This window comes from Equus asinus, chromosome 3 (genome assembly GCF_041296235.1).
Source record: "Equus asinus isolate D_3611 breed Donkey chromosome 3, EquAss-T2T_v2, whole genome shotgun sequence".
NCBI classification, from domain to species: Eukaryota; Metazoa; Chordata; class Mammalia; order Perissodactyla; family Equidae; genus Equus; species Equus asinus.
This window is the reverse complement of record NC_091792.1, coordinates 32,513,046-32,538,612: the sequence shown is the minus strand read 5'-3', so window position 1 is coordinate 32,538,612 and position 25,567 is coordinate 32,513,046. Positions and strand designations below refer to the sequence as shown.

The window sequence follows — 25,567 nt, the reverse complement described above, 5'->3', positions numbered from 1 at the left end:
TAGACTATTCTGTGTGTGTTTGGCCCTGGTCACATGTCCTTTCATGTTTGAATGTCCTCTGATCATTATATAATAATACCTTATGTCAAATTATGCAGCAGTATAATTCATAAAATAACAAACATAGTCCTAAGTCTTTAAAACAAATTTTGTTTTAATAAAATATGTCTTAAGTGATTTTTTAACTGAATTTCCCTAATCATTACTACAGGCAGTACCTAGGGTTTAGCCTGTCACTGACCTATTAGCTATGACCTATTCCACCATTTTGTATTCTTGCCAATCTATAGCATCATTCAACATGATGCCTAACAGATTCACTTCCATTTTCCTTAAGGGTTTATAAGATTTATGGACTTGACGTTTGATCACTTTGGTGGAACCCACTGGGACCATTATTTTTTTTTTAAAGGGAATTATTATTATTTTTTTTAGTTTTATTTTTTTCCTTTTTCTCCCCAAAGCCCCCCGGTACATAGTTGTATATTCTTCATTGTGAGTCCTTCTAGTTGTGGTATGTGGGACGCTACCTCTGCATGGTTTGATGAGCAGTGCCATGACCGCGCCCAGGATTCGAACCAACGAAACACTGGGCCGCCTGCAGTGGAGCGCGTGAGCTTAACCACTCGGCCACAGGGCCAGCCCCCTCACTGGGACCATTTTTAGCTTGTGCTGTAAAAAAAGCATTTTTATTTCTAGAAAAGGAATTTTACCCAAGAGTTTGTAAGATGAGTAGAAGCTTTTCATTTATCTAGTGATTGTTGATTTGTGGTCTGGCAGAAAGAAATTGCTGACAAATGGAAAGCTTCTCCTGGAAAGAAAAGCTCAGCTTACGTTCTTCGCCTGATAAGTGCCTGCCAAGACCTAGGCTAATGACATCTACTGGCTCTCCAGCTTGACCATTTTTGTAATGCATGGACTAACAATGGAGATGATTACTACAGAGCTGGGCTGTGGTTTACTTTAACTTTCAACCTTTGCTCCCTAATTATCATTTTCTCAGCCATCAAGAAGAATTCTCAACCAGAGGTCATCCCTCATTATTCAGAGGTTTGTTGGATGGTTCCAAGGTTCGGCCAAACCCACTTACAATAGTGTGTGTCTATGCTTTGTTCTAAAATCTTGCCTGTGATCAGTAGAACTCTATTTTTATCTATTTATTGATCTCCTTTTTTTCATGTGGACCTTTTTCATGGGTTCCTCCTTTCCTAACATTTACAAATCAAATTGCTCTTGGAACCATCTTAAATCTCCTTCAAGCATACCATGTACATAAGCTGGGATGGGGGTATGACAGCTATCTCTTCTCCTTAGAAGAATAAGTGATTCTGGCTTTCACATTCACTATTTCAGAGCTGCTAGTCACTGACATTAGCACGAACACACTGGGGGCTGCGTCCAGTGTTAGATGCCTATACGGAACCGTAGGGGCTTGGTTTGGTAAGGGATCACATCTTCCTAAGGTCCACAGTGCATTATGGCTTTTCAGGAAATATTCCTTTTCATTATATATATAATTTTATTAAAGTATCTCATTTCTAATGCCAATCAAGCAGGAATGTATAGGCCAGTGTTAGATGATCAATTTCTAGAACATGAGAAGAATGCTGGACTGTGAAAAAAAGTTAAATAATATGTGCTATGGAAATGTAAAGCATTATTTTTATCATTTTTAAAAAGCTTTCTCTAGAACAAGACCCTCAGACTTAAAGATTGTTCACAGCCTGTACACAGTAGTTTGTAGAAGAAAAAACTCTAAGCTAAGAATCTAAAAGCCTGGTGTGGAGGTCCTGGCTCTGTTTCTAACGAGAATAAAACTATGATATTACCAGATTTTTTTAAGAACCATTATCTACATTCTTAGGAAGCAAGGTAATAGAAGTAATACATTTACCAACTGTTCATGGGTTATTCTATTCTTTCAATGTACATTTAGGTCAGTTTTTCTCCAGGAAGCTTTCAGTTATTCAGTGAGTATTTATCAAGCTCCTGTTAATTGCCAGGAACTGTGCTAAGAGCTGGAGACTCCATGATGAAAAGACACAAGTAATCAGCTTCAAATATAGAAAGAGAGCCAGACATGGAGATGATTAACTGCAGTTACTTGTGAGAGGCACTCCCAAGGAGGTATGTGCATGAGTGGCAGAGATAAGCCATCGCCCAGGAAGTTTGGTCAAGGAGCAGTACTCAAATTGGGCCTTGAAGGATGACTAAGAGTTTTTAGAGCTTTGAAACAGCACGGTGAGCTCGACCAACTGCACATAGTTTAGCAGAGCTAGCTCATAGACTCCAAAGGCAGCAAGAGAGGTGGGAGATGATGGAGAGGTGGAAAGGATCCAGATTGCAGAGGGCTTTGCATATTTTTTAATTTATTGACTAGCTCTGTGACCTCGAGTGAGGCACAGTTACTGAACCGTGGGTACTTCATTTGTCAAGCAGGTACTTCATTTGTCTAATGTCAAGGATGCCTGCTCCCACTCTTCAAGGCTGTAGTAAAGATTGGAGTTTCACATGAGATAATGGGTATGAAAGGACTTGATTATAATATGCAGTTTATAATACAAGATCACACCTCTCGATGTGCCAGTGCACTCTGTAGCCAGATAGTTCGTGTGCCTTCCCAAGAACTCATCCTCCTCAGGCACACTTAGGTCTCCGGAGAGCTTAAAGCTCACATTTAATTTATCAAGTTACACCAACTTATGCTGGGTAGGACGTACTAAGTTCACATGTTTTCTCTATTGCTGTGACGGTGCCACATATTAAGGGGGGCAGAAAGAATCATAGAATGATAATCCTGAAAAGGGACTCAGAAAGGTTCTAATTCCACTCCCTCATTTGAGAGAAGAAGAAATGAGGTCCTGAGAAGTAAATTATCCATCCAGGGCCGCATCTCCAGTCAGTGGTGTCTCTAAGACTGCAGCATGGGTCTCCTCACCGTGAGTCCAGTTCTCTTCCCACTACATCCTGGTACCTCTCTATATATGGAGCTGAACTCTGCGAAACTGCTGACAGCCAACCACTTCTGACCTGAAGAAAACAACGATTTCCCATGATTCCATCTAATAGAAGGACTCCCCCAGCTGGCCAGCCTGTTAGCCAAATCCTGCTCTCCTTCCATTAACTCTCCTGGTGGAGAAGGTTCTCTTCCCATTCAGATTCTGGCAAACTTAGGTTCAGGGAAATTCTGACTTTTCCAAAACTTCCACATCCATTATCACTTTGATCCTTGAAACAATCTCAACATAGAAGGGAAGAATCTCTGAAAGAAAAAATGTACCAAAATATCACCAAATTAATATTTTGGAAGTGAGTGTAAATTGTTTCACACAGTCACTAATCGGAAGACTAAATGTGAAATAAGCAATACAAAGAGCAGATAACGCACCTGGATGTGGCACTTACCACTGGTTCTCCATCGTACCAAGTGCCACGACCCTTCTGGTGGTCTCAGCTCCCCAAGGAGTCTGGTGGGTGAAGGTGGAATACGTTGCATCTGTGTCTTCTCATTAACAATAAATCGGGACTCTGTCATGGGCAACTTATTTAAATTCCTAGAATATTTAGGAGACAGAGAGCCCTGGCGTCCCTGGTCCTAGAGCTTAGTATTCAAACATAGTCTTCACTTCCAAGGTCGAGGGAAAATAAAATAGAGTGAGATAAAAATGGAGGAAAAGTTTCTCTAGTCCAGTACATGAAATTACACAGTCACTTTCTCTGAATTCGTCTAGAGTGTATCCCAAAATAAGAATGATTATTCTGATCTCCAAACAGGAAGTTGCTATATATACTCCATTACATTCTTTGAAAGGAAGAGTCTGTTTCACAGCCTCCTTGAATCCTATACACTCTTGAGAAGGAAGAAGGCACAAGGTTTTCTCCCTTCCAGTGAAGCCATGTGGAGCCCCACCTCCCAAACAGAAATGCCCATTGCCTGTGGTCACGCCATCAGCGTATTTCTACTTTCCTACTACTTGGAGACTCCTACTAATACAACCTCTTTATTATTATCATTCTCTAAGGTCTTGCTTTGAAAGGTCTTTGTGTAGTTTTATTTTGTGTCAAAAGCAGTATGTGGTGCCCCTACCAAGTCATGCAGAAGAATCTAAGAAAAGCTTATGGTCCTTATTTTTTCATGCTGCTTCCACTGTACTTACAATTAAAGAACTCTATTTTAAGAAGGAGAAAAAGGGCCAGAAAACTTGTATTGTTATACATAGCAGCAACATGTTGGGTTTTTAGTCTCCAAAACGGAAAGCCAAATATGTTATCAAGACAGTTCGGGGACATCTCCAAAAAGAATATGTCAAATACTTCTTTTTAAACCGCATTACACCTGCCATCCCCTACTGCCCCCATCCACCCACCGTGGGAGCACACAGATCTCTCCCTTGGCTGCCCGCCCCCACATTTATCAAGACTGCAGAGGTGGATTCGGAAGCATTGTCTGCGAGGTAGCACTGCTGTGGTTTAGGAGATCACGACAGGAGAAACGACCGCAGATCTCTCATCTGTTTGCTCTTGGGGATTACCCCCTTTTCTGAAAAACCGGATGTGTCGTCACACAAAACGGCCTATTTTTTCCTCAAGAAGAGAATGGTAATGAACCTGTGGTGCTGGAAATGTCTCCTTCCCAGCTCTGAAAGCAGGTGGCTGCACCCTGAAGCACTAAAAGGGGAGAATCAGGCAGACCCAAGGAATCGCTGACTAGAATTATGCAAAAGAAATGGGAGTGGAATAATATCCCTGTGCAGGAAGCGGATATGGCGTATTTCACCAAAGAAAGCACTTTTTCTTCTCCTGAGGAAGATTAGCCCTGAACTAACATCTGTTACCAATCTTCCTCATTTTTTCTTTTTTTTTTTTTTTGCTTGAAGAAGCTTAGCCTTGAGCTAACATCTGTGCCAATCTCCTCCACTTTATATGTGGATTGCAACCACAGCATGGATGATGAGTGGTGTAGGTCCATGCCCAGGATCTGAACCTGCGAACCAGAGCTGCCAAAGCAGAGCATACCAAACTTAACCACTACGCCACAGGGCCAGCCCCAAAAGCACATTTTTTAAATTGCCACCCATAGCTCCAGAAACATGGGAGATGGGGAGAAAATGGAGGTCTGTCTGATATGTAATTTGGCCTTTTGTCTTACCTAATTTTCTAATTCTCCTATCTCAAGTTACTATCCTTTTCCTGAATTTATAACTCTGTTGAAAAAAACTGTTATATTTATAATCTGTAGACATGCAACAGAACTATGCATGTCAAGCCACAATTCAGAAGAGCACTTTTCCTCACACTGAGGCACTGTGGAGCATTTTTCAAATGACTAATGATATTAACTGACACTGTGACAATTGTTAGTTATAACTATTATTTCCAAATGCATGAGTAAGTGTTTATGGAATTCAAATACATTTTAAAGTTATATTTTGCTGGTAGCTGTAGAAGCTAAATGCTTAAGATAATGAAGTTATTTGAAAACATCACAGAGTATTAGAAAACATAAGTTTATATAATATTAGATTTTCATTGGGTAATTATTAAACATGTAATATTGAATATCCTATTCAATTAAATATTTTTCAAAGTTCAAGGCTATAAACCATTAACATTTGACAGTAGCTGGCTACCTTATCATTGAGTATTTTCTTTTGCCTATTTGAGAGTCAGCATTTATTAGATGTATTTTCAAAATTATCTTTAGCAATATGTGATCTCTTCTTTTTCATTTTAAATTTTATTTAATTTTAATTTTAAAATTATTACATTTACAAAATAAGATATTATATCAAAACTAGAATTAGTAAATAAATTCCATCAAAATTAAATCTCCCTGAATACAGTATTTGGATAAAATACTTTTTCCCATTTTTTTTTAACCTAGTGGGAGATAATTATGAAAAAGTAAATGCATTATGCCCTTCAAATTCAATAAGTCAGAAATTCTGCAATTGGGTGTTTTTATGCATCATTACTTTAATAGTTGGTTCCTAAGCCATTTCTATTCCAAAATTCACCTTTCTACTTCTCTTCCATCTCCCTGTGCACTCGGATCCTTTCCTCATCCTGGCTGGTCCTGTCAGTGCCTGTTCACTGACTCCTGTTTCCTTCACCTTGTTTGCCTCCTGTTTTCTTTCTCTTTTTTGTTGGCAGATGGTGCACTGCCTAGCTCACACCTGAAACGTAACAGGCACATGGTGCGTGTTGGTCCCTCTTTACCCTCATCCCCCATTATAAACTTATGTGTTCTTTTTGGAACATTAGGACATCAATTTTATTCTACACAGTTTTATTTTAAAACAATTCATTCTCCTGTCTCGTGCAGGAAAAAGAGAAACTTTGTAATGTTTAAACTATGAAAGTGACGCTTGCCCACACTTCTCTACATACAAGGCCTCTCAAATGCAGTGCCTAGAGGCCAGCCCCATGGCTTAGTGGTTCAGTTTGGCCCACTCTGCTTCAGTTATCCAGGTTCACAGGTTCACATCCTGGGTGTGGACTTACGCCACTCATCAGCCATGCTATGATGGCGACCCACATATAAAGTGGAGGAAGATTGGCACACATGTTAGCTCAGGGCTAGTTGTCCTCAATCAAAAAAAAAGAGGAAGATTGGAAAGAGATGTTAGCTCAGGACTAATCTTCCTCAGCAAAAGAAAAAATAATAATAAACACAATGCCTCATTTATATCTATCTTTACCCCCATTTTACAGATGAAGGATCAGAGACTAAGGGACTTGCCTAAGGCACAGAGATCCTGTGTGAGTGGACAAAGCCTCAGGTCTTCCTATCTAAACCTGACAACCTGATGCTTTCACTTCAAAATGCTGCCTGGAAAAAGTTGATGGTAAATCAGACCCCACTAAATAGCTCTTTTCTCCAGCTTGTGAGCTCTGATTTTCACACACACACACACACAAATAGTTTTAATGTACTTAATATTGTATCCTTCTGATTTCCCTCAGATTAACTTAGGCTCAGACAGCCTTCTAAATTCAATAAGGGTGTTTGATTATCAATGCCAAATTCAAATCCAAAATGTTTTGTTGGTCAGTGTCCTAAAACACAGAAGTATGAAACACATGAAGACTTTTATCAGGGACACAATAAAATCCCTTAATTTCCCCTACACCAGTGGTTCTCAATCTGAGATGATTTTTCTCCCTAGGGGACACTTGGCAATGTCTGGAGATATTTTTGATTGTCACGCTGGAAGATAGGGGTAATGGGGGACTGTTATTGGTATCTAGCAGGCAGAGGCCAAGGATGCTGCTGAACATCCTACCATGCACAGGGCAGCCCCTCGCAACAGAGAATTATCCAGCCCAAATGTCAATAGCGCTGAGGTTGAAAAATGCTGCCCTAGAGTACAACTAGATATGTAGATAGGACAGCTTGGCTTAGCAAATAACAAAGTGTCATCCTTTGATGAGAAGATTATACTTATGCTTGAAATTGTTCTTTTTTACTTCTAGATGATAGTTTTATACCAGACCTCCACATTTTGATAAAACTAATTCAAATACTTCTTATTTTCCATTCCATTCTGTTACGTGTATTTCTTTCACTGGCTCCCAAATGCGAATGTTCCCAAACTTTGGTTCTTGGTCTTCTTTTTCAACAGTTACTCCCTTGTTGAAGTACGTAGCATCAGCTACACAAAGTCCTTGATTTACATCCTTTGTACTTTCATGCAATCCAGAATCTTCACTCTTATGCATTAAACGGCCTCTCATACGTGGAATGTAATTGTTAGTGCATCAGCTGGCTGGCTGCCTGCTGCTGGGTCCAGGGCAAGAAACTATGCCTGAGTGCTCCCAACTGAAGCTTGTGGAGACACAACCTAGACCTAGGCAGCCATCTTCCTGGCTCCCACCTGGAGGGATCACAGTCACATCTCCCATCCCCCAACCCCTCGGAACTCCCTGACTTCAGAAACCAAGGAGCCTGTGACTGACCCTCACACACGGAGCCTCCATCTTATCAGGGGTTCCCACTGCCCCAGCCCACTGCCTCTCCGTTTCTAATATTGCATTCCCTTCTCTCCTCCACTCCCTCCCATTCCCCAGCCAGTCATGCTGCATAGCCAGCAGGGGAGCCTCAGTCAGAGCCATGAGGAGGCAGGTGACTGGGGGAGACCAAGAGCCTTCCTTCAACTTTGCTCTGGCTTGGAGTTTCAGAGTCCAGGGCCTGACTGGTCTGAGAGGGTGGAAAGGCAATGCCTGAATCAGCTTCCTCAGGGCCCAGTCATTGTTATTGTTAGCATCCCCATTTAATAGTTAAGGAATCTAAAATTCAAAGGGACTGGGTAGTTTCTCAAGTTCATATAGCTAATTAGTGGCAGAGCAACCATTTGACCTTATATCCAAAGTTTGTTCTATTTCTATCCCACCTATTTGCTTCCATGTATTACTATACATTTTGTTTTTGGAGTCTGTGTACAGAAAAATTATTGGAGACAAGGAGGCAATAGAGGGAGGTTGGGGGCAGGGTGAAAGGGGTAAAGGGGCACATACGTATGGTGATGGATAAAAACTAGACTATTGGAGGTGAGCACAATGCAGTCTATACAGAACCTGGTATATAATAATGTGCGCCTGAAATACCATTAGATTATTATCTAATTATTTCATTAGATTATGAAATACCATTTAGATTATTTCTCAATCTCTGAGCCCCCATCTCTAAGAACTGCCTTCCTCCCCCACCTCACACTGCAGCCAAAGCCACAGCTAATCGCACCCCAGCTAACCAGACCCAAGCTTGGCCATTGAAATGCCGAGATGTTAATCCATCTCTGCTGGTCTCTTGAACTGAAGATAATCAAACTCATACATGGAGAAGCAGAGAAGGCTGTCTGGTCTTCAGAGAATATAGAATGAAGCAAAAGCCCAGAGAGAAGCCTAGGTGCTCTAGGAAGCAGAGACTCAGGGTGGCTATTAAGTCCTAAAGATTTTCAGTTCCTAGGCCCAGCTTCTTGAGAATCCAGCTGTACTCCCTGCCATTGGGTTATGTGAACTACCCCCTCTGCCCTCCAAAAGAAACAATCCTCTATTTTTCAAACCGGTTTGGGTGCATTCTTATTAATTTACAACCTCAGCTAAGACAAAAATGAATTCATTGGTGTATCAGTCAAGTGTCTAATTGCAAACCTACTCTAGCTACTTAAGTAAAAAAAGACATTCATTATGGGATAGTAGTAAGCTCTGGTAGTATCTGTAGGAGGCCAGAGAGACAGAATGATCGTCTATGCAGCTAGAAAGGATGCCATCAGCACTCCATGGACTGCCATTACCACTAGGCACAGACGCCACAGTTGACCCTGGACACTGGACCTCTGCCACCAATACTCATGAAAGCCAGATGCCTCCGTGGCAACCCTCACCACAATATGGACTCCATACAACACCTGCACCCTCACATTGCACACTTCTGAATCAGTTTCACACTATTGGCAGAGTCTAGCTGACATGCTCATGCCCTCGCTGTAAGGGAGGCTGCAAAATGATGTTTTCTGGCTTCTTTCTAGAGGAGGTGGGACTCACCAAATGTTAAATTCTCCAAGCAGAGAAAGTGAGTTCAAAGCTGCTGGATAGTCAGAAAACAAAATCGTGATAACTAAATGGCCGTAGAGAATATTAATGGCCTGAAAAAGCTAGCCCACCTTCTTAAATACTGATTCATATGCAATGAATGAAATAGCCGTCAGAAGGGACTAGAGCCCAAGTAAACAGTTGACTATGACAGAATATTTGTTACCTTTAGAATGTGTACGTAATTATTTTGTTCTTGTTCTTCCCTCTGCCTAGAATATTCTCACTCCTAATCTCTAATCAAATATCATCCCTTTAGAAAAGCTAAACTCAACCATTCTGTATAAAATAGTCCCTTCTGATTCTCCCTGTGGCTCTTTATTCACGTAGCCTGACTATTTTTCTTTGTAGCACATATCGCCACCAAGCATATTACACATTATTTATTTGCCTCCAATGGAAAGTATGCTCTGTGAGAACAGAGACTCTGTTTCTCATTGCTCCATCCTCAACACTTAGAAGAGTGGCCAGCACTTAATTGATGCTCAACAAATATTTGTGGAATAATTGGATGGATGATTTAATTGATTAGTTGTAATTTTTCATCAAGCAGCCTTAAGGAGCCTAGAATATAACTTCCATCTACAAGAGAATTCCAGAGTGCATTACTACATTTTTTTATTAGAATTATCAAACCTGAGAAACTGGCCACCTGGAACATTTTCAGGTTATCAAGATACTCAGTTTGTGGTAAGTGTATTTAGGTATTTTGGCAATCAGAAAAGCTTCCACTTGTAGATAGATATGATTTTTGTGCGTGATTGAAAATACAATATATGACTATGATATATAGGGATAGGATTATATTTCATGTATTTGATCTATGAAATATACCCAATAATGTGTCTTAATTCTCCACTATTCATGAGCCATAGGTTGACATTAAGAATTTCCTTTCCTTTCCTCAAGTACATGATGATTGTACTAACTAAGTCTTTATGGTTAATGTCACAAGGAAACATTTAATATATCCCTTACTCTGGAAACCTATAGCCGATTTATGTACATAATCAGTTTCTTTGCCTAGCATGATCTTTAAGGAGTCCATAAGTGGGCTGATGGGCTTCCTTGAATCCCCTGGAATGTAAAATCCCCTGCATGTAACATTTGGTGAATATGTGCACTTTGAGGGAAGAAGTTTCCTATCGTGTGCCTAAAGAAATCTGTGACCCCAGAAAGTTTTAGATTAGCTTAGTGTATAAATGACCACATGAAACTTAGCAGAAGGTAAGGTGTTTAGAGCCAAGTTCCAGTAAGTGACAGCAAGAGGTAGGGAGAAAGGAAGCAAACAAGGGAGGCAGTGAGGAAAGGATGGAGGTGTTGAATTTGAGTTAAATTTAAAACTACCAAGCTCTGACTCTTTGGAACCTAGCGTGTAAGGCCTTGATGGCAGGGGGGGCACTGTCCCCCTCCAGCAGGGGAACAGGGCTTTAGATGGTGCTCATGACATTCTCTAGAAAAGCAAAGTGCTTTTCTTCTCTATATAAGAAAAGGAGCACTTATTTTAAAACCCTTGGCTTCAGAAGCAAAATGCAAACCCCAATCACCAGTTTTTCCCTGAAATACTCCATCTAACTTCTCCTTTGCCCCTTCCAATTGCAGGAGGAAATAAGCTAACAAATCAACCTTTTCTTCTAAACTGGGCTTGGATTTCTTTGGAGAAAGAGTACTACATTGTAGATGAAGACTCCATGTTCTTAGAAGTGACCCTCACACGCAGAGGATACCTTGGAGAAACATCCTTCATCAGTAAGTAACTTTGGATTGGTTATTGGTGAAAGGTAATGGCAATAAGAATCCAGGCTTAAAAATAATTATAAGAGAATAGATTGGAAAAGAATCAGTAACGGGTTTGGGGGAAGCTTTAAAAAAATATGTGTGGCATTGTGGCCTGGTTTTTATTCCATGTGAGTTGTGGACTTATATATACACACCAATTTTTTATCCTTCTTCTTCTGATTTCCCCTTTCTGAAGGGTTACATTCTTTCTCTTTTTCAATCCAAAGAATTCCAGGAAAATTAAAACATTTCACAGCCATATACCACAATCCCCAGATCACTCAGTTTCTTTCAAAATTGTTTTTAAGTATACAATACACTGTATGCTTAAAAACACAAAAGCTATTTCTTTTGAAAATTTATTTATGAGTTCATGATCCATTCTTGTGTTTAGTTGTAGCTATTTTTTTATTATGTATAATTGTCATCACCCTGCTATTAGGTTATAAATTCCGCTAAGGCATGTACAGTGTCAAAATTATTCTAATTCTATAAAGACCTTTGCCTCCTTGGGGTAAACAGATATGTAATGCCTACATAATAGATCTCATTATCATCACTAATAATTAACAATAATTGTCCTAATAATGCATTACATTTTTATAACATCTTTAGCTGCCAGAACTTTCAGAGATCATTTTGTCTTTATTTTCTTAACCTGTTGAGGAGACAGATCGGGGGTGTTATCTTCATTTTACAAATAAGCATTCTGAGTTTCCCAATCAGAGTCCTGTCTACATATCAAAACTGCTGAAGAGAAGCCAGGAAGGAGATGCCTGAGAACATGCAATCAAGAAAAGGCAAGCATTACCTAGTCTCCTCTCCAGACTCGAGGCTTCTGGGATAAGGCTGTTCTCCTGGGAGAAGAGGTCAGCCAAAGACCACCCTGATTTCCAGGTGACCCTCAGCCTCGGTCTACACTGCAGGCTACTTAGTCAACTCACAGTGGAACTTGCTGCTAGGAACTTTAGCAGAACTATGCCTCTTTTCTCTTTCAGGATTCTGTCTCCACAATTCTTTATCTCTGAGATTTCTCATGGGCACAAGATTTGGGTTATGTCAGGAAACATTTTCATACCCTGCCTGGCTCAGGGAAAAAACGCTTCTATCTGTTCAGAACCATTTGGATGTTTGTCAAGTAACTAAATTCCTCAGGGAGATGTCCCCTGGCCTCCCTATCTGAACCAGCACCTCCATTTGCTCTATCCCTGTGCCCCACTTTATTGTTCTTCACAGCGCTACCCATCCCTGACATGCATCATATGTCCATCTGTCCACTGCCTGTCTTTCTCAGTAGATTTCCAGCTCCATAGGGGCAGAAACTATATCCTGGGTTATGCCCAACCCCAAAATAGCATGGGGCGTATAGTAGTCATTCCGTATTTGTTAAGTGAAATGCAGTCAGTTCTTCTGTTTTATAAAACACTACTTAAAACCACATCAACACCACAGAAGAGAACCTACAAAACACCATACCCAGAGCTCCAGGAAGCCCTCCTAATCTCCCCGCCCCAACTCCCTGCTAGGATTAGTCAAAGGATCTAGAAGAAAACAAGTCAAAACAACTGTGGGGTTTGAATTCCTGCTCTGGTACCTACTCTTTTCTTGTGATGTTCTAATGACTTTCAATTTCCTTATCTGGAAAGAATCTATCTCAAGATTTATTTGTGGATTAAACGTGATAATGATTATAAACCAATCTGGCACAGTCCCTGGCACACATTAAATATTCAATAAATGTTAACTACCATTATTATTCCATGGCACACATGAAACAGAATGGAAATCACCTGTTTATCTCCCCCATAGACTCGTAAACCCCTCAAGGGTAGTGGTGGCTGTACCTAATTCAGCATCACATCCTCAGCACCTAGCACAGAGCCAATGCTCGCCAAAAATTAAGTGAATAGCCACATGTCCACTCCATTTATATAGCAGTGCCACCCAGCTCTATCTAAACCGTGGCTGAGGACACCACTCTCTCCTCCTTATATTCTCCACTTCAACATGTGGCCAAAGGAGGCTCTTCCTAAATATTGGGCATTCATTCTCAGTCACCAAACTAGTATTAATGCAGGCTTTCTTCAGCAGTTTTGAAATTATTTTTCAAATTTGAAATTATATTTGAAATATTATTTATTTGAAATTATATCTTGGAAATTATTTTCACCCTTTATAGCTTTGGGTGTCTTTTACAAGATATCGGATTCTCTGAGAAGGGAGACAGAGGAAATGGCACAAGGGACTATTAGTTTCATTTTATGTGAAGCTTTTCACAGCAGCTGGTGTCAGATCAGATTATTTGATTTGGCACATTCCAACAATTGCAGCGTCTAAACCTTATAATGAGACCTAGTGAGGAGGCATAGGTATTCTTGCTTCATGAGGCCTTCATTGGTTTCTTAAAATCAAAACCAAACAAAACTGGCTTGGTGCTTGAACATTTTGTGGTGAGAGGAGGATCTAGTCAGTCTTGATGGGGTAGCACCCTTCATCCTTGTAGTTCACACTGGGTATTTTTAACACTGTTTTGTTGTTCAGTTTCTTCGATGAATCACTAATTCCTATTTCTTAACAGAGCTCAAATATATCCTACCTATCCATTTCTACACAGTGTCCTAATGGTCTGGAAAATTACTAACAATTATCTCACAATCAAAAATCACCAAACACATAAGGCACTGTGCCACCATGAGTAAAGATCTGCATGAGAAAATAGCCTAGAGTTCTGCTCCCAGAGACTGCAGAAATTGAAATTATCAGGTAAAATAGTCACTCAAAAAATATTTGTTGGGGGCCAGCCCTGTGGTCTAGTGGTTAAGTTTGGCACACTCTGCTTCAGCAGCCCAGGTTCAGTTCCTGGGTGCAGACCTACACCACTTGTTGGCGGCCATGCTGTGGTGGCGACTCACATACAAAATAGAGGAAGATTGGCACAGATGTTAGCTCAGGGAGAATCTTCCTCAGCAAAAAAATATATATATATTTGTTGAATACCTACTCTGTGCCAGGAACTGTTGTAGTCATGAGGAGAGCATCAGTGAACAACACAGCCAAAGATCTTCACTGCCGTAGGTTTCACATTCTGGTGTCTTCTTTTTTAGATTCTGAGCTTTCCGGGGGCTGGAACAGTCTCTTACTCATCTCTGAATCCTGAGCACCCAACAGAGTTTGGCACATCAGATCCCTCAGTAAATATTCACTAAAATAGTGTCACAACTAGAAGGACCCACAACTAAAATACACAACTATGTACTGGGGAGATTTGGGAAGAAAAAGCAGAAAGGGAAAAAAAATATTTGCCAAAATAAATAAGTTAATGACTGTCCTCTGTTCTCTTTTCTGTCACTCCTCCTTCCCTGCTTTCCTCTCACTTCTGCACATTTCTGCTTATATACACTCTCTCAGCCAATAAGTATAGTTTACAAGCATCTTGTGGGAGCATTAAAAGAAACAATTCTATGTTATCTGTTTTTCATCAACAATAGAATCCACTTTGAAAGGACAACATTCCTTCAGTCACCTGGCTGTATATTTATAGTTTCCTGATTTTTATTTAGGCATTGTAACCAAAGATGAAACTGCAAAAAAAGATAAAGATTTTAAAGGAAAGGCCCAGAAACAGATCCAGTTCAATCCTGGACAGACTACAGCCACATGGAGAATGAGAATTATATCTGACAATGAATATGAGGTTTCAGAGACCTTCCAGATCATTCTGTTGGACCCTGTCATGGCTGCACTGGAGTTTCCAGAAATGGCAACTGTTGAAATCGTAGACCCTGGAGATGGTATGTGGTACTTATTGATATGACCTAGTAACCAGTACAGATTCCTGGGTCCATTTCAGGCATTGATATCTCCCTCAGGCTCCATAAGCCACAGGACATGTTCATACCGTTTAGGATTTAAAGTTCAGTAAATCACTTTAAGGCAGTAATTTTTTCTTCGCTTTTAGGATTTTTGAAAAGGAATATAAGAGATCAAAAGACTCTTTACCAGCATTCCTTTAAATAGACACTCATTGTTAGCTTATTGCACAGTCAGTATGGCACAGCTTTGCCCCCAGATGCTTAATCCTCGGGGCTCACTTCAGGCCCACTATCTTCTCACAGTTTTCTGGGAGTTCCCCACGAGATTAGGTGGGGACTGCAGATATCCCTTGTCCTAGATTTGGCTGCTGGGAACCAGTCAATTCATTGGTTTTGGCGTGTGTTCCACAAAGTTCTGTTCCAATTGTGTATCATAGTCTTTTTTTTTTTTTTTTTGATGAAGATTAGCCCTGAGCTAACATCTGCTGCCAATCCTCTTCTTTTTGCTGAGGAAGACTGGACCTGAGCTAACACCCATGCCCATCTTCCTCCACTTTATATGTGGGACGCCTACCACAGCATGGCCTGATGAACGGTGCCATGTCCCCACCCGGGATCTGAACCGGCAAACCCTGAGCCACTGAAGCAAGAATGTGCGCACTCAACCACTGTGCCACTGGGCGGCCCCTGTGTATCATAGTCTTGAATCCACAGATTCATCATTTTATTCATTTCCTTGTTCACTCATTCAGCAAATATCTCCTGGGAGAAATTAAAAAGGAAAAAAAAGAAAACTTTTTGCTTTATTTGCTGCCCCTTTTGGTGAAAGCAAAACAATATTCTCTAAAAGGCTTAATATTCATCTTTGAATTTTAATTAGACACGTGGATTATTACAATAATTGAAAGAATTCAAGTATCGCCTAGACTTGAGTGACTTACCACCAAGGAATAAGTCTTAGTTAAATTCCACAGAAATCTGTGAAGAGTCCCTCTGGGTTAGCATGTCCCAAACTGCCTAACAGAGAACAGTAGTACAATAGAGTTCCCACAACAGGGTCAGAAAGCTTTCCCTGGAACACAGAAGCCTAGGAACCATTTCAAATATCTTCCCTTCTTTGAAGCATCATAATTCACATATTAAGCATATTAAGATTTCTGAGAAACTCTTGTAAGGAAGCCTGTTTAACTTTGACTGGTTTTCCCAAACTAGGCGGCAGATTTTTTTTAATTTGTTGTCCCCAAGGAATATCCTTTAAAATCTCTGAGTTCTAGTTTTTCTGAAACATAATTTGAGAAATACTGTTCTATATGCTCTGCACCTTGGCAGACAAAGTAGAAAACACACCCGATGAGCAAGGTATCCACTCAGTTTGGCTGGTAACGACACTTAGACACATGGATCAATTAGGAAAGCCAAACGTGGGGATACATGGCAAAACCAGTAAGAGTCCTGAGGTAAGAGAGTGGAGAGATCAGCATAGTTGCAAGCAATGAAGACTTATGGAGGAGGCAGTGTTTGAGCTGAGTCTTGAAGTGTAAATGAGATCCGGATTCATAAATGGACAGGAGCAGGCTTTCCAGAATGGAAAAATAGAGAACGTGACTGAATAACTCAGTCCTATTCTATCAATTTTTTCACTTAACATTAATAACTTTAATTTACTTTTAGCTTTTCCCATGCTGCCAACCTTTTGAATCGAGACATGTCAAGATAATAGACCATAGGTGGATAAATTGGCAGAAAATTATCACTGGTCTTTTTCCTCTGTCACTCAGGACCAATGCTTTCCTAGAGGTCAATATCAGTGTCTGTTGAAACTAATTTAGGCAGGAAAATAAAGAAGAAAAAATTTTAATATGGTAACCAGATAATTCAACCTTGAATTCTGGGTTATCACTTAGTTCCAAAAGAAGAAAGAATGGTCTACTACAATATTTTTCCTTCTTGTTTCCATCACCAAGAGGAAGAAGCTATGTGTATATATGATATGGGGGGGAAACTGAGTCAATTAAATGTGGTTTGATCCAGGTAGTTGCTTTGGTTCTCCACTTGACTCTGTAAGCAAGAACAATGCACTTTGAAATTTTATTTTTTCTAAACAAACATATATTTTAACTATACATTCATGCTTAATGAAAAGCCTTGGAAAACACTGAAAACCCTAAGGAAAACTAGGACATACAATTCCATTAACAAGATGATCAATATTCATATTCATATTTCAATGAATATTCTGCTGATGTATATATATGTATAGTTACATATACATAAATATTCGCACATATATGTGTGCATGTGCACACACCCACAAACACAGCTCAGTAAATTTCAGTGTGACTATTATTTTAAAAATAACAGGGGCAGGACCATCAGCTGATTTTTCTCAGCGTTTTGAGAGGCCAACACTATGTCTTAAATATAGTATCTGCTCATAAATGTTGAATAAAATGTTTGTTGAATAAAGCAAGAAAAGATGTTCCTGCATTAATGAATTAGATGACTTGATTGTTAAAAAGCATTAAAAAAATAAACAGTAAAAGTAAAGCAAAGGCAGAAATATGTGATCTCTGTTTAGAAGACAAAATGGAACCTCAAAAAAAAATGACAGACAATTGCTGCAAGACTTTCCTTCCCATTTTAGGGCTATACATCCTTTCTAACCTTTCAAAAGAGATCCCCTGAATCCAATTCTGCAGCCTCTCCAGCTCCACTTAATAAAATATTTCCTATTCTCACTATATTTAATACAGTCGATCGTGTTCAAAAATATGGGAGTCAAAGACTATGTATATTTCTACTCTGGTTAAAATATTACCTATATCATCAATCAAATTTCAGTCTTGCTGAAGGGCCTTCTACTGTCTTTTCTAGAATCAACAGTTTATATTCCAGAAGCAGAATACAAAATAGAAGAGGATGTTGGGGAGCTTTTGATTCCTGTAAGACGATCTGGAGATGCAAGCCAGGAACTAACGGTCGTTTGCTCTACACATCAAGGTAGGAGGCTTTTGCGGGTACTTACACTCAGAAATAAGACTCTTAGCACAGGACTGTGAGGATGCTGGGAGTAGCTTGGTGGTGAGCCAAGTCCTTGGGGAGAACTAAGAAGCCTGGGCCTTTCATGGTCCATGTCCCACTGCTTAACTCCCTGGCAACCCTGTGCAGGTGGCCTAACTCCTGTCAGCTGGGCTCCTCAACCAGGGATAAAATTTTACTCAAAACTGGGATAAAAACATTCACTGTGATTACCTCACAAAGTTTTGTGAAGGTCCAATGAGACATTTTATGTGAAAATAGTTTCTATATGCTGGTGGAAAATATAAATAAGGCTTCTTAATTTTAACAGTCAGCATTGTGCCTAGGAATTGTAAAATTGCCTGTGTATACTACTCAGTCTCTCTTCTCTTCCCTCCTCCCTCCCCACAACTAAAAGTGCCCCCCAAGCATGGGCCCGGCTGTCCTCACACCTCAAAACAACGCCTCATTCTCTCTGATCTTACCACTTCTATACAGTCAAAATTTAGCTGTCCTGTGTCCACTCCCACAAGGTCATATTTTCTAACTCATTAGAACTATGTAACAGACAAAAATAATGGAACTACTTGAAGACCACCCAAATGAGAACAAGAATAGGCTACAAAATAAACTACATTTTTCTACATTCACACCAATATTTTACTTCTGACACTAAATATGTGCAGGTTTTTCTCACACTAAGCAATTCTCCCATTTCAGCAGACACCAACTGAATGTCCCATAATTCAATTCAATTCTGACACTATCTACCTGGAGAAAACACAGACTCTACAGGTTACAAGCTGTGTCCCACAAGGCTGCTTCCACTTCAGATGCCAATCGCAAGTCCAGGTTGTCACCTGTGCCTCTGACCCATCCAAACAGGTATAAATTGAAGGTTCCCACCTTTGGGTTTGATAGTTTTCCAGAACAGCCTACAGAACTTGGAAAAACAGTTTACTTACTAGATTACAGGTTTATTATAAAGGATACAACTCAGGAACAGCCAGATAGAAGAGATGTATAGGGTAGCTGTGTGGGAAAGGGCATGGAGCTTCCATGCCCTCTCTGGGGTGTCACCCTCCCAGCACCTAGATGTGTCCAGCAACCTGGATGCTCCCTGAACCCCTTTGGTTAGGGTTTTTATGGAGCCTTCATTACATAGGCATGAGTAATTAAATCACTGGCCACTGGGGATTAACTCAACCTCCAGCACCTCTCTCCTATGTGGAGGTCAGGGGGCTGGGGCAGAAACTTTCAATCTTCTAATCGCCTGGTTGATTCCCCTGGCAGCCAGCCCCCATGCTGAGGCTATCCAGGAGGCCCCAGCCACCCCCAGCCACTGGTTATTTCATTAGCATACAAAAAGACACATCACATCAAAGGTTCCAAGGGTTTTAGAAGCTGTGTGCCAGGAAACAGGACACAAACCAAATATGTATTTATTACTATATCACAGGCTAATTTGTTCAGAGCTCACTCTAGCAAGGGGATCAGCCACCATCCCTTACATTTGGCAGAGACTCAAAAGCAGGCAGAAGAGTGGAAAGGCCTATAGTGGAAAAAAGGGAAGGCTCCAGGTGTGCTCCGACAGGAGGTGTTGGTCTGGGGAAGCTGGAGGTGGGCTGACGGGAAGCCTATGTGATTGATTAGGGGAGCATATTTGGCTTTCTCCAATTGGTCCTAAATTGGAAGCCAGGGCAAAAATTAGAGAAGCTGGCAGTTATTGATTGAGTCCTGACCATTTGGGACCGACTGTTAACAGAAGTTGTGGTTTGACTTCCTGGACTGCCGATCGTGGGTCAGAGTTCTGTTTTCATATATGGTCTGGCCACTCTCTGTTCACATATCCAGTCTGTCAAAATCTATGCTCACACTTGCTAAACATCCAACAATCCAGAGCACAGCCCCGCGTAAAGAATTATCTATCCAAAATATCAATAGTGCCAAGGTTGAGAAGAGGAATAAGAATAAATTCTCCTCTGCCCCAGAGCACAGGGGATTTGGCAGTAAGCCAATAATTTATTTTGAGATATTTAAAACCAACTACAAGGACAAGCCTTGTAGCACATCTTCAAGATCTTGAAGTTGTGTTTGTCTGTATGTCTAGAAATGGACAGTCCTATAGCCTCTTCTTTACTAAGACTCCCCTCTTGAAGGCACCAGATACTGCGGCCTCATGTAATTTCAGCAACTCTTAAGTTCTAACCTAGTGTTGCCTCACTTGGGAAGTGAAAAGCAATGAGAAGAAACAGCAAGATGAGGCATCCTTGAGGTCTTCTTTGCCAGTTGATCCCTGGGAGAACGTGCCTAGCTTTCTCTTCCAAGTCCACACTGGGCTCCAGTTCGAGTCTTACAATGAGTGAGAGCCTGGGCGTTGAGGGGAATGGCTGCAGCTGAGCGGAGCAGCTGTTGGAGGAGGTGCACTCATTCCCTGCTCTAGCTCTCCAGCAGGGCTTCTTCTGGTACCAGTGGCATATTCCCTGTCCATAAGCAGAGTGTCTGGAAGACAATGATTTTCCGGTCTCCCAGATGTAAATGGGAGAAATGAGGTGGTAATAGCCAAACCTGGAAGATGATATGCCATTGCTAAGCTGAAAGGGACCACCAAGGGTTTGCCCATCTCTTTGCTTCTGGAAAGACCTATGCTGTGGGAGGACAAGCAGAATGAACCAGGAAGCTCAGACTGTCTGGCAGTGAGCCAGCTAGGATAAGGGGATGCCTCCTCCCCAAGTGGGGGAAGCTACACCCAAATTTAGCTTCCCAGAGGATTCGCCCATGGGACCCAACTTCCCATAAAGTCTCCAGGTTCAAGAGCTGGTGTTCCCAGAAAACTCCCTGCAGACTGACACACTACTCAGACTGCTGTCATCTGAACCTTTGACCCTTGATTCCCCACATAGAAGACTGTTCTCATGCTTACAGGAAAGAGAAAAGAGAGAGAGAGAGTCTAACAAGGTCAAGGTTCTTCCCTGGAGCATGAAGCCTAGTGTGCATAGTCGCACCCTGATTCTTGCACCCCTCTATGGAATTATAAAGGAGGGAGAACATGTAAATTTTTTATGCACATTTAAGTATCATTGTGGTATTTGTCCTCACCTCCTCCCCACAAATACTTAAATATCTCAGAGGACGAAAGTTCAACTTGGTTATTTAAACCCTTCTGGAATTCTTGTTAACATAAATGTTTACCAATTACTTATTTCCATGAATAAAGTAAACATGAGCTTATGCATAAATTAGTTGAAAGGAAAGCAAACTCATGCTCTGTACATTAATAATAATTCATAGATAAATCTGTATTACATTTACAGGTAGGTGAAAGAGGTGACTAGTTTTATGCTGTGCTTTTCTGGGGATCTCAAGGTCCCACCATTAAAGCTTCAGTCTGCCGTGGTGTTGCCTGCCCTAAATGTCTGTCATCAGTATTCTCAGACAATGCTGTGGGGGTATTGTATTAAAAAACAAAATGAAACAAACAAGCAAACAAAATCATTGTTTGGAAGAGGAAGAAGGGGTGGAGGAATAAACTCCCTCATTGACTGAGAACTACCGCTCTATGGTGAAATGTTTTAAGCTCAAGGATACGTTGGGAAAGGATGTGCAAATTAGACATCTCTTGGCCGTGTCTTATTCTAAAGATAGATGTCATCCATCTTTTTCTTCTCATTAGTCACTTTCTTATTAGGAAACTGCTCTTATTGAAAAAAACAGCCAATGAAGAGCAAACTACAGAACCTAAAACCTATAGAACAGAAGCAGTATTGAATTATCTTGTGGTTTTGGTCAGCCCCAAGTCAAATATGTTGAGGTTTTTTAATTATCAACTTTCTCCAGTTGAAAGGGGCTGTGTGGTAAACCACTGCCATGGGCCAGCCCCCTTTTCTGATTGGGCTGTTTCTCTGGGTCGTGTTAAGGAGGAAGTAGAAAGCAGATTATTCTGAGAGTGTTCCAAGCACATCCAGGCAAAAGGCTTTCTCCTTTCTTTCCTTTTTAAAAAAATATTCTGTGTTTATTTATTTTGGTTATAGGCATGTTTATAGGTCACAGAAGTTATATCTTGCATCTCAGAGGGGTGCTTTGGAACTTTTAGAAGTTCCCTGACTATGAGTCTGCTGGGGGTAAACTCTCTCAGTTCTTTAATATGAGAATGTGCTTTTATTTCAACTTCAGTCTTGAAATTCTGGGTTGACAGTTATTTTCTTCCAGCATTTTGAAGTTGTTGTTCCACTGACTTCCAGTTTCCATTGTTGTTGTTAGGAAGTCTGCTATTAGTCTAAAAGCCGTCTTTGTCGTGGTTTATCTTTTCTATGCATTTAAGATCTTCTCACATTTATTTGATCCAAATCTGTGAAAGATCTGGGGGCTTTACTTGAAGATGTTTTCTCCATAGAGGATTTAAATGAGATGTAATTAGACTATCTTTTTTTTGCATCAACTCTCATTGTTAGTAAAAGCTTGTTAGAGGCTGGCCCCATGGCATAGTGGTTAAGTTTGCACACTCCACTTCAGCGGCTCAGGGTTCACAGGTTCGGATCCTGGGCACAGACCTAGCACCACTCATCAAGCCATGCTGTGGTGGTGTCCCACATAAAGCATAGGAAGATTGGCACAGATGTTAGCTCAGCAACAATCTTGCTCAAACAAAAAGAGGAAGATTGGCAACAGATGTCAGCTCAGGGCCAAACTTCCTCACAAAAAAAAAAAAGAAGTTTGTAAATGGATTGTTTTGCTTTCTATTTTAGTAGAGTTCCACAGCTGAATGATTTTCAGTAAGAATTATATTTCAGCCTTTCATTTAACCCAGAAATCTGTCTACTTAAATGCATGTCTATTTCAACCCGCAGATCAGTCAGCTGAAAAAAATTAAACAGAAAAGGGGAAAATCCCAATCACTTTTGTTTCATGAACTATGAGAAATCATTATCTTACTATGCATTAGATTAAATATATTGAGAAAGAGATTTGATAAAGATACTTACTATTTAATAAAGACAGTATTAGATACTTACTATGCAAGTCTAGTGTGTATCTGCTCTTGGTATTTATCCTGAGGAGCTAAATGTGCAGTTTTTGACAAGAATCTTTTTTACACCATCTGCCATACCAACATTCTGCATGCTAGATGACCAGGGAAAATAAAAAAGTGTATTCTCCAATGTTTAATCCTTTTTAAACTGTGAGCTCTTTCAAAAAGCATTCCAACAGTTGTTTGTTATTTAATCAGATTGTTGTAAGAGCTTACGAACTTTTTTCCTTTTTGTGTGTGTATCCTGGGGCATAAAAAGTCTCCCCAACAAACAGAGGGTCTCATCTTGTTCTGTGGGCTTTCTATATTGCTAGCCACTTACTTCCTCATTTAGTTGGGGGCTGCCTGACTCTAGCACCTGTTGCTAGCTCTTGTCTCGGACATCCTAAGAGCCAGCCTCTCTTCCTGACTCAAGTTCAGAGAGCTCTTTCATTCACAGATTTCCCAGGACAGAATGGGGAGGAAATATCCTGAAAGAATAAGATTTCAACGCACAGGTTGGCCTGGGAACTTGGTTAGCTTCCCTGCCAAGTGATAATCCCCACCTTGTAGCTATCCATTTCTAGCAGTTTCTGCCTTCTGCCCTTGTAAACATGTTTTATTCTTATCAGTCTCTCCAGCTCTAACCTTTTTTTTAGGTTCCAAGAATAGCAAAACAGTCAATTTGATACTTCCTAATAATTCTAAAGTTTATTCTATTGAAAAATCATCCTGAAACATTTTGTGAGTCAGTGCTCTTCTGAGCAAAGCCTCTGAAGTCAATTTGGAAACCATTTTCACTTTTTAGCAAGCTATATGTATACATGTAACACATACTTATAGACATAAACTTGTATTTATGTTGATTCATACTAGCAAGAAGCTGGTGGACATTGGTGTTAGCATGCACATATGCATATACCATAGCTATAAGCAAGAGAGAACTTGCAAGACTAGAGCACCAGTCCAGAAGCTCACTGTCATATCCCCATCGCTTCTTACTAAGGAAAAGTGTGGTAGGAAATATTATGCTTTTCAAAAATTGCTTATTTAGTATATGTATTGAGTTATTTTTTACAGTCTTTGTTCTGTCTAAATTATTTAAGTTGCTGTGAATACTTTTCACTTTATTAGCACTAAACCTGTGTGTTGCTATGTGTTTTATGCTACAAAAAGTGCTCTGAATTGCGCTGTTGGTGGGATTGTAAGATGGTACAACTGCTATGGAAAACAGTATAGAGATTCCTCAAAAAATTACAAATAGAACCACCATATGGTCCAGCAATCTCACTTATGAGTATATATCCAAAAGAGTGGAAAGCAAGGTCTCAAGGAGACATTGCATACCCATGTTTGTAGCAACATTATTCACAATAGCCAAGAAGTGAAGCAACACAAGTACCCATAGACGGGTGAATGGATAAACAAAATGTGGTATATACATACAGTGGAATATTATTAAGCCTTAAAAAAGAAGGAAATCATCTCACATGCTACAACATGGATGAACCTTGAGGACATTATGCCAAGTGAAATAAACCAGTAACAAAAAGACAAATGCTATATGATTCCACTTACATGAGGCACCTATAGTAGACAAATTCATAGACACAGAAAGTAAAATGGTGGGTGCCAGAGACTGGAGGAAGGAGGAAATGGAGAGTTGCTGTTTAATTATTGTTAACCCTTGTTTCAGTTTTGCAAGATGAAAAAGTTCTGGAGATCTGTCTCACAGTAACATGAACAGACAATACTACCGAACTATACACTTAAAAATGGTCAAGATGGTAAATGTTAGGTTTATTTTAACACAATAAAAAAAGTGCAATAAATCCCAGAAATCCCTGCACAGCAGCATTACTCAGAATAGCTAAAAACTGGAAAAAAAAAAAACAAATTATCGACTGGTAAGTGGAAAAACAAATTGTGGTATACCCATACAACGGGGAACACTACTCAACAACAAAAAGGAATAAAATCCTGATACACGGATGAATCTCAAAAGCGTTGTGCGAAGTGAAAGAAACCAAACACTGAGTGCTGGATGATTTCATTTACATGAAATTCTCATAAAGGCAAATAAATCATAGTAACAGAAAATGGATTGGTGGTTTCCAGGACTGGAAGACAGGGAAGGAGATGGATTACAAATGGTACACGTCAACTTTTGTGGGTGGATAAGAATGTTCTATATTGTGCTTATGGTAATGATTACATGACTGCATGTATTTATCAAAACTCATTAAATAGTGCATGCATTTAAATTGGTAAATCTTAATGTATGTAAATTATTGTAATAAAATTTAAAATGCACTGCATCTAAACTGAAATCTTCCAATCAATCCTGCACTCGTTG

At 40.1% G+C, this 25,567-nt stretch overlaps 1 protein-coding gene across 1 annotated transcript in view; it reads left to right on the top strand.

Moving 5' to 3' along the window:
• Positions 1 to 25,567, top strand: part of FREM3 (FRAS1 related extracellular matrix 3) — an 86,166-nt gene that overhangs the window by 42,333 nt on the left and 18,266 nt on the right. Inside the window, 3 exon segments of the mRNA XM_014838322.3 lie at positions 11,197 to 11,343; positions 14,934 to 15,164; positions 18,060 to 18,185. Of these exon segments, the coding sequence (XP_014693808.3) occupies positions 11,197 to 11,343; positions 14,934 to 15,164; positions 18,060 to 18,185 (504 nt within the window).